The following is a 10307-nucleotide window of genomic DNA, read 5'->3' as shown; positions in this document are numbered from 1 at the left end:
CGAAGGAACGATCGAGACTTTGAAGTAATGACTTGAAAACGTTGAACCCTAGTTTTCTTTCTTCTCTTCAATTCTTTTCTCTCAACGTTCTAAGTGTTAAATGAGAGAAAATACCCTTAGGGTATTGATAAGGGACGGATTTTAATCTCAAAGTGGCTTGGGTTAAGTTTGAAAAAGGTGGGAAAAGTCCAAAATGCCCTTCAAAAAGATAAAAATCTAAAAAGGGGATCGAGCACGCTGTTGGCGTGCCGCCCCAAGCCCCAAACTGTTGAGACTTATTTTGGGCACACTGGTGGCGCGTCACCCCATGCCTCAAACTGCTGTAGCAATAGTCTCAGATAAAATAATCATAACTTTTTACTTAGAACTCGGAATGAGGCAAACTTGGTGGCATTGGAAAGAGGACTCAAAGAACTTTAATTTGATAGGTCATGGGCCACCTAGTCATGGTCCACCTAGCTCTTAATATTCTGAGAGATATGGTCGTTTGAGGTTGACCCTTATATGATCTTATACGAAAATCAATCAGTAAAGGATCTTTGAACTCGACTTAGTACTAGAGGTTCCTTATGACCCTAATTCACCACTAATACGTTTCAAATACTTAGTAATTGATCCTAAAACATATATACAATTAGAAATCAATTGGCTGGGGCCTACACGAATAAGAAGAATGACTCGAATCTTAGCTTAAAAATTTTCGGGGTATAACATAACCATATCTGTTGATACTATGTATTGAGAACCAAATAAAAGAAGAGAAGAAATCAACCATTTTAGTTAACAAAAATTTAAGGGAAACTATTAATTCTTTTCCTATGAAGAACTTCTTAATGAACTTACCAAAAATTCTACCTAAATCACTATCAAATATAATTATATTACTATAAATAAAAAATCAAGTAATTTTATTTTTTCATGAATTTCAAAAATTTAATTGAAATTCACTTGATGACTCACATGTATCTTTACCGTTATGCAAACGACTCAGATATAACCTTACCATTATATAAATGACTTAGATATATCCTTATTTAAGTCATTTATGTAACAGTAGGAATATATATGAGTCACTCTTATAACGAAGGATATATATATTAGTTCTAAATCACAAATTAAGAGATATATCATGCCTTTTTTCCTTAATTATTTGGGGTCAAGTCAAGTCTATTCTCTTTTAATCGAGTATGGTACTAATTAGATTAAATGGATAAAAAATTGTGATTTTACTAATAGAAAACATAATTATGTTATTTGATGGAAAAAAGTCATAGTTGTATGTCCATTTGTGAAATTTAGCTTATGATGCAATTTAAATTGACAATATATAAATAACATACCATATAGTCTCAAACCAAATCTTTTGTGAGAAAAAAATAGAACACATCACAATTCTTATCTTGTGTTCACATTTTTTATTCTTTAGAATTTCCTCTTAATTTTTGACGAAATCAGATTCTATGTGTCTGTGACATGTATAGTCAACTTGTTTTCTACTATATAATAGACCACTTACATTTTTTTTTCTCTATCTCTATTCATCAATCAAAAGGTGTGTAAAAATCTCTCTCTTATATACTTCTTTTCTTTTTGTTCAATTTTAATTGTTTCTTATATAAATTGATCGTGTAAATAATAAATCAAATAGATTAACGCTTGATTTTTTGTGTTTCTTTTGTTATTTTGTTTTGTCAAACAGAAAATTAGCAAAGAAATATGACAGATTCTGGGGAAGAAAACATTGGAGAATCATCCAATTCCCCCAAAAAATCAAAAAGGCAAAGACAGTGTCATAGACACACTATGGAACAAATTCAAAGACTTGAAGCGTAAGACCAATTTTATTTTTGTAAAAAAGAACTTGATCCTTCATATATGTTCAAGTTTTTTTTGATTTTTTTTTATATAAAGATATGATGTTATTTTCTTCAAATGCATGAGTGATAAAATTAAAATTGATTAGTGATATAATAATTTATTTCTATTTATGTTTTTTGTGCATTAATTTATGTTTATTTTTTTTATTGATTGCATGTATTGTTTTTTTCTTTTGTTCTTTGTATGTCAATTGATATTTAATAAAAGATCTTCAATTTTTTTAATTGAGTTGCTAAAATGATTCAAAAATAATTTATTTGGATGATTGATCTACCATGTATATACATCTTAATAACTGAATCGCTTTGTTCTTGATTATTCATTAATAACTTTGGCATAAGGGGATGCGTTTCTTAAATTTTAATGTATTTCTCATTTTGTATCAAAAAACAAACAATCTCTTTCTCACGGTGTTAGATACCTATTTTGAGGCTCGATTAATTTAAATTTGTATCGAAAAAATTCACTTTAGGGCCCAACCAATCCATATCGCAACTGGAAATTTCACCTTAGGGCCTAACTAACCTAGATGTGCGTTGAAAACCCTCACTATAGGATCCAATTAGTTCAGATTCGCATTAGAAAGTGTCACTTTACGAGATAAACCATTCCCTATCGAAGATGACAACTCCAGTCGTAAACACAAGGCATCTAATTAAGGATAAACGGGTACTTGCTGCTCCTCAATCTTTGGAGAATATATGATACATGATCTAGGGCTCGATTAATCCAAATTCAACTGGGGAATGAAGTCTCATTTTAGAGGTAAAGTGTTCCTTACCAAGTAGGTTTTAGCTCCAATGGTCGAACTTGAGACCCTTGATTAATGATGGAGCAATACTTATCAATTTATCATATTTTTTATGGAACATAGTCTTTTTTTTTGTTCTTTTCATATTTTAGGTTTATTTTTTTTCTAAAATAGTCAATAATATTTATTTTGTTGTGAATTTTGAATGAAGATTTTTCAAGGAATGTCCGCATCCAGATGAGAATCAACGAAACCAATTGGGTAGGGAAGCAGGGCTTGACCCTAAGCAGATCAAATTTTGGTTTCAAAACAAAAGGACTCAAACAAAGGTAATTTTAATTAATTATTTTTTTCTATAAATTAAATTAAATTATTATTATTATTATTATTTACACACAATGACAAATTAGTACCTTTTTACATTAAATTTTGCAAAAATCTAGAAAAAATGACTTATTAAAAGTAAAATCGGTTAAATGGAAAGGCTAGTGTATCTCTTGTTTTAGGCCTCAAATTTTTTTCTCTAAATTAGGTTAAGTTGTTAGGATGTGTGAACAAATACAACAATTTCTTCCTCTATTATTAATTAGGTCATTTACTTCCACTTTCATTATCTATGTGTTTTATTAAGTTTGTATTATATTGTTACTCCATATTTGATGGTATTAATACAGTTTTAAAAGAAGTTCATACTGCGTTATACATAAAGTTATTAGAAACACACATTTTGATTAATTAAAATACAAATGTGATTCATCAAATACCACAAAGACCAAAATCATAATCTACCTATTTTTAGGGACAATTTCAGGAACTACTAATTTCATTCTCTTTCTACATTTAACTAACTCGTAATATCTGATTTTATTTACCTATATATATTTATATGATTTATTTTGTTATATATATATTTTATCAGACTCAAAATGAGAGATCCGACAACAATGCTCTTCGAACACAAAATGAAAGATTTCTTTGTGAGAATGTGGCAATGAAAGAGGCAATGAAGAATATTGTGTGCCCCAAATGTGATGGACCACCCATTGGAAAAGAAGAAAGGGCACGTAATTTGGAAAATATGAAAATGGAAAATCAAAGGTTGAGAGAACAGGTATACCTTTTATTTATCCTATTTATTTTATACTTCTTTTCTTTTGCTGTTAATTTATTTATTTGTCTTGAAAAGAATTATTTATATATAATAAAAGACGCAACATATTCATGTTTCAAACTTGATGAAGTTATTTGGGCTTTAAGATATTTAGCACATAACTCACATTGTATTTTGAAATGGAGGGGTCAAATCTAACATATTTGTTGGATATTTAGTCGGTTTTGACATATATATGTCTTTATTCCACCCCGAAGATATATATATTAAGGCGGATGCAGCTCATAAGCACCGTGCGGTTTCATCCGAATCTTGTATTTTTACGCGGAGCATAGATACATTTAAAAAAAATTACTAAAATCTAAACAAATATTATATTTGAATTTATAATTTTATAAAATACAACGAATAAAGCATAAGATACCTATTACCAAAGATTGTGATGGTATGAATAAAATTATCTTACCCTTAACCAAGGATCTTTGGTTTGAGCTTTGGTATGAAAAAAGATCCTGATAGGAAGTGCTTCGCCTTTTAACAAAATTTACATGATGCTAATCTGAATTTGTGGAGGCCCTAATATGGGTACTGAATGTTTGGTAAAAAATCCCCCAAAAGTGTTAAATACGTACAATGCCTAGCTCATCTACTTTAAATTTTGGATTCGTTACTACCCCGTGCTTATGAGTTGCACCATGCCATTGACAAGAGATCATCTTGATCTCACAGTCAATTAATTGAACGGAAAGAATTTAAATTATATATACTGAAAAAAAATTATTTACTCTAATCATTTTAGGTTCTCAAATCTTTTTTATTATAAATAATTACCTATTATTGCAAGTAAGTTAACTTAACAATTTTTTTTGCAGCATGAAAGAGTATCAAATTTCATCTCAAGTGTTCTTGCAAGGTCTTTAGTGATGGGTTCAAATTTGGCACCACCAAACTCAACTCTTCAAACTTCATCAAATTCATCTGATGAAAGTTTGTTGAGCCAAAACATATGTGGCTCTCCCATTGGATATACTCCTCCCTTTCGTCAAGAAAATAATCATAACAATAATAATAATAATGTTCGAGAACATTCAATAAATATCAATAATATCCCAATAATGTCTCCATCACCACAAGAACATTATGAATTTCATCATGATAATAGGCAGAAAACAAATATGTTTGAGGTTGCTGTTGCTTCTTTGAATGAATTGTTTGAACTTTTGCAAGTGAATGATCCAATTTGGGTAGATTCATCAAGTGATGAGAGGTGTTTTATTCATCGTGAGAGTTATGAAAAAATGTTTCCAAATTTGAATCGACCTTACCAATCAACAACTGCTCGAATTGAATCATCAAAGAATTGTGGAATTGTGTCAATGACTGCAATTGAGTTGATCCACAGTTTTCTTGATCCGGTAAGTTTTTTGAACGCTTTCATGTTATAACTATTTTCATAAGTGATATTATCTGTTTTGGACCTAGGCTGATGTATGGCTTTAGAACGTGTCGATATATACTAGGATATAAGGCTTGCTTCGCTATATATATATATCATGTGCTTAGTAGAGTAAAGATTGTGCGTGCTAGTCACTTTTTAGATTGTTTTTTAAAAAAGTAGCTAGTGTATGATAATTCGTTGAAAACTTACTGTTTTTGATGTGGAAACATACCATGCCAGTATCATGAATTTGGCTATTTTTCAACAGGCAGATACAATATTTTTTATTTGTTTTGTACAATATTATTTAAGATGAGTTTAAATAGAGCGACAAACATGCACAATGAATATTTACTTTGAGACGTAGTTATTATGGTTATTGTTTAATCATCAATCATTTACTTAAAAATGATTGATTTGTATATGCAGGTCAAATGGATGAACTTGTTTCCTACTATAGTCACAAAAGCTAGAACTATTGAAGTTCTTGATTCTGGAACTTTGGGAGGATCTATACAATTGGTAAAATATTTATCCATCTTTATATTTGTTTCCCTAGGAATTAAATAAATATTAAAATTGTTTTATAAAAATGATCTAATTTTTTCTTGGTTCTTAAAAACAGATGTATGAAAAATTGCATGTTTTATCTCCTCTAGTGGAAGCTAGAGATTTTTTCTTCATACGTTGTTGTAGACAACTTGATTTAACAACATGGATTATGGTGGATGTTTCATATGATTTATTCAATGAGATTCAAAGTGGTGTACCTTCTTATTCTTGGAAGTTTCCTTCTGGTTGTGCAATTGAAGATCTTGGCAATGGCCAAAGCATGGTAAGAATCATTTCCCCTCTCTCTATATATATGATTATTTATATAAAAAGATAATTCCGTGCACTAAGCTCCCTCTATACATGAGGGCTAGATTACAAGGGTATATTATATGCAGTCTTTTCCTACATTTCTGCAAAAGGTTGTTTTCACAATTTGAACCTATAACATATATATCACTATTTATATGTAGCTTATTTTCCAAAGAGTATGTTACATAGTTAAATATTTACTTGTACCAATGCCTATCTCATGATGTCTATTGTTCTTAATATGATATAAGAATCAGACCTATCTTTATTCTCACTTTATCCAATTTTAGATCCTCATATTATACTGTTTAGGCTCGAAATGTTCAGCCTTGAACGTGCTTGGGGTTGTTTAAGTGTCCCTATAATAGTTTAGAAAATGATCTTTTTATCTCTATGTATGCCCTTGGACAATCCCACCAGCAGCCTTACAAGACATTTTGAAACTAAGTTAAGATTCACTAACTATCTTTTTAACATGCTATCAATTCATCAGACCTATTACTATTATTTTTAATTTAACAATGTTGAACTGCTGGCCATATTATGTTGTTCATGCTTTGATGTTCAAATCTAATAAAGTGGGGATGAATGATTATCTCCTTATATGATATTAAACAATCTTTACCTCATAACATCAACTATTAAAAAAAATATGAATTTCCAACATACGTTCCTAATTATTTTCCAACGAGCTAATTTCCTTCATTTTGCTTTCTTGATTATTTTTTTTGTCTTGTAGGTTACTTGGGTGGAACATGTTCAAGTAGATGAAAAAAAGCAGGTTAATCGTATTTTTAAAGACTTGTTGTGTGGTCGTCAAACATATGGAGCTAAAAGATGGATTGTTACACTTCAAAGAATGTCTGAGAGACATAATTTTGCAATTGGTGCAACATGCCCTACTAAGCATGATTTCAAAGGAGGTTCGATTTTATTTTCCCGTCTTTATATATTTACGGCTTTTTGTATTTTAATTCATAAGATAAGATAAAGATCTACATCAAATTTCTTGTCACCTCAAGGCGGCTTTAATTGAAAAATAGAAAATCTTGAAGGGGGTTTAACCATCCCTTTATCTTTGTTTATTTGAAACATGATCTTCTTTTTAAAGTTCTTTTTTTATTATTTAAAAGTGTGTTTGGCACGAAAGAAGTGTTTTTTTTAAAAAATAAGTTACCTTTTATGTTTGACTAGAGAAAATGGTTTCTAACGAAAGGAGCCGAATAATGATCTCTTCTTTATTTTTGGACGGAAGTCATTTTTCTTTATAATTATCTCAATTTTTAACTTGAAACATGTCCTTTTCAAAGTATTCTATTTCTTTAGGGATGTGTTATGAGTTTTTTTTCTTCAAATAATTAGTTATTTTCTAATGTTTGATTGGCTAGACTATAATTTTTTTAAAAAAATATTTTCCAACCAAAGAAGCATGGAAAAATGATCAATTCTCTCTCTTTTTTTTTTTGTGGAAAGTCATTTTCTTCGCAATTATCTCAACTATTAAGGTCATATCAACTCTTAAACGGCACTTGGACATTACTATCATCTTTAACACCCAAAGATCTCATCAAAACACTTACTGATCAGTTAATGTTATTATCAATCTTCAATAAAAGATTTTTTTTTCTAGAAAATATATTCACTCTCCAACCAAGCACGGAAAATAAAATTATATTTCCTAGAACAAATTATTTTCCAAAAAACAAAAACACACCCTTATCTTGCTTACTTATTAGTATTGTTATTATTACTTTTCTATTATTTTATTCTTCGATTTTAGTATTACATAATGTCTCCTTGGCTCTGATTATATCACTCTTGTATTTGCTTTTCATATGTGATTTTTTTTTTATACTTTACTTGAGATGAGGATCTGTCAGAAAGAACCTCCTACCTTCTCAAGATAGTAATAAAGATTGTGTGCGCACTACCCTCTCCAGATCCCACTAGTAGAATTACATTGGATATATTATTATAATATTTTTTTCTTTCAGTGTTTAATGATCCAAAAGGGCTGAAAAATATGATAAAAATATCTCAAAGGATGGTGAAGAGTTTTTTTGAAATCCTAAGCATGACAGACAAATTAGATTTTCCAACTTCATCACAGTTAAACACTGGAGATAGGATTTCTATCAGACAAAATGAAGAAATTACCCAACCAAAAGGCTTTATTGCTACTGCTTCTACTTCCCTATGGCTTCCTCTTTCATTCCAAGATGTCTTCAATTTCTTCAGAGATGACAAAACAAGGAGTCAGGTATGTATCAAACCTCTTTATAATAATAATGTTGTTTGTTTAAATATTTTTTTTAGTTGGTACATCAAGATATTGTTATAGTGAACATAATAATATAGCATGATATTGATATTGATTCCAAATAAAATTTTGATGTTATATTGAAACGGTCGAAGGTATTTCGAAAACAACTTATATATCTACCTCCAAAAAGTAGGGGTAAGATATGTGTATACTTTATCCTTTTCAGAACCCACATTGCGGAATTACACATGATATATTGTTGTTGTTGTATATTATAGTGAAATATTGTTATAGGAAATGATTGTCATAGAAAGGTATGACTATATGAATCTTTGCACTGAATATTCTTGTAGTAAGCCAAACGTCTCATAAAAAAAAGTAATTTCTACATTTTTAATCCTTGTATACCTTGTTAACCAAACGACCCCTAACATTAACCATATAGAAATTGACTTTTTCCAATTTCTGTATAGATTTTCATGTGAAACTCCCAAATATCTTACAAATATGAGAATCTCAACTTATAATTTTAAAATTAAAAGTAGAATGAGTTAAGTGTTATGAATTTTTGAAACCATTAAGTGATTTGCTAATATTGTGTTCCCATGTCATATTATCTACATGTTTTACTAGTCTTGACATTAATTTTAGATATATTTTTTAATTAAACAAAACTCATCTCACAAACTAATTTTTGACTATTATATTATGATATTGTTTATCATTTGATTTATTTTTTTCAGTGGGATATTTTGACTGGTGGAAATGATGTGATTGAGTTAGCTCGAGTACTAACAGGAACTTTTCCAGGAAACAATATTACAATCATTCAGGTATTTGTCATATATATTTATTTATTTATTTATAGTTTTCTATTTTCTGCTTAAATTATTAAGTAATAATGACATTTTTTCAAGAATCGAATAAAATTACTTATGGTTGGATTTATCTTTTTCACATGTAGAAATACCAAATTTTTCAACTTGTATCTTTTTTTTTTCTTTAGGCTTTTTAGTCTTTGATTATTAAATCAAAAGGCATTTTCTAGTCCAATTTCACTATTCAGTTGTAGTCAATCAACAATATTAAAAACAAATAAATAAATAAATCAAAGACTAACTTTTGTCGCATTTAATTTACATACATTGATAATTTGAAAATCTTCTTCACATTATCATAACTTAACCTATTATAGCAAGTTGTCGTGTGTCTTATTTTCTATATTAATAATTTCACTTGTTTTTTAGGTGATTCAGTAATTACCTGTAACTATCTTTTAGATGAACTAATAATGCTAAATATATTTTACTACAGTAAAGGACAAAAATTAGCTATGAAATTCCTCGTTAATTTGTTGTTAAATAACGTATAGCTAACAAAATTGTTTGATAATCCTTTGTTAATTCATTAATAAGTAGGATTAGCGGTGAAATTTTTGTTGTTTAGCAATAGAAATTATCCGTCACTAATTCGTATTTTTTGAGTGTTTACACTAATATTTCTTAATTGTTGCAATGTATATGCAGCCTTATATGCAAAAGGAAATGTTAGTGCTCCAAGAAACAAATATTGATGGAATGGGAGCATTTTTAATCTATGCACCCATAGATTTACCAACAGTCACTGCCATTGTCAATGGAGATGATGCAACTCATCAAGTTCCCATTTTGCCCTCAGGTATCATCATAAGTCCCGACGGTCGCCTTGCCTCGAGTAGGGACAACACTGTAAATGCACAAAATGGTTCAATTTTGACAGTGGCTTTTCAAATATTGATTTGTGGTGATAATAATTCAATCTCCCAGCAACAACATATGGAGGCAGTGGCTTCTGTTCATAGCCTTTTGAGCACCACAATTTTAAAAATCAAAGAAGCATTGGGTTGTTCTGATTAAAAATTGTGATGGTGTAGTTTCATGTTGTTTGTTTGTTTGTTTTAGAGATTTTAAAACTTAGACAATTGATGGTTTTGAAGGATGATGTGTTCCCTTCTTTGTGACTT

The 10307-nt window shown here is 29.6% G+C and overlaps 1 protein-coding gene across 1 annotated transcript; it reads left to right on the top strand.

The window, feature by feature from the left end:
• Nucleotides 1-1716: 1716 nt before the first annotated feature.
• LOC129885862 (homeobox-leucine zipper protein HDG8-like) lies at nt 1717-10200 on the top strand. Its single transcript, XM_055960329.1, has 10 exons — nt 1717-1829; nt 2841-2958; nt 3549-3740; nt 4613-5155; nt 5608-5700; nt 5804-6013; nt 6782-6965; nt 8037-8302; nt 9049-9138; nt 9832-10200. Exons 1-10 carry the CDS (start codon nt 1717-1719, stop codon nt 10198-10200), a joined length of 2178 nt encoding a protein of 725 aa, XP_055816304.1.
• Nucleotides 10201-10307: the final 107 nt, after the last annotated feature.

The sequence above is a fragment of the Solanum dulcamara genome, chromosome 1, assembly GCF_947179165.1.
Source record: "Solanum dulcamara chromosome 1, daSolDulc1.2, whole genome shotgun sequence".
Lineage (NCBI taxonomy): Eukaryota > Viridiplantae > Streptophyta > Magnoliopsida > Solanales > Solanaceae > Solanum > Solanum dulcamara.
Note: the sequence above shows the minus strand (reverse complement) of the source record. Positions and strands in the feature narration are given on the sequence as shown.

Coding starts and splice junctions, on each gene's coding strand:
- LOC129885862 (XM_055960329.1), top strand. CDS start 1,717: ATGACAGATTCTGGGGAAGAAAACATTGGAGAATCATCCAATTCCCCC. Junction 3,741..4,612: donor ATCAAAGGTTGAGAGAACAG/GTATACCTTTTA, acceptor TTTTTTTTGCAG/CATGAAAGAGTATCAAATTT. Junction 6,966..8,036: donor TAAGCATGATTTCAAAGGAG/GTTCGATTTTAT, acceptor TTTTTCTTTCAG/TGTTTAATGATCCAAAAGGG.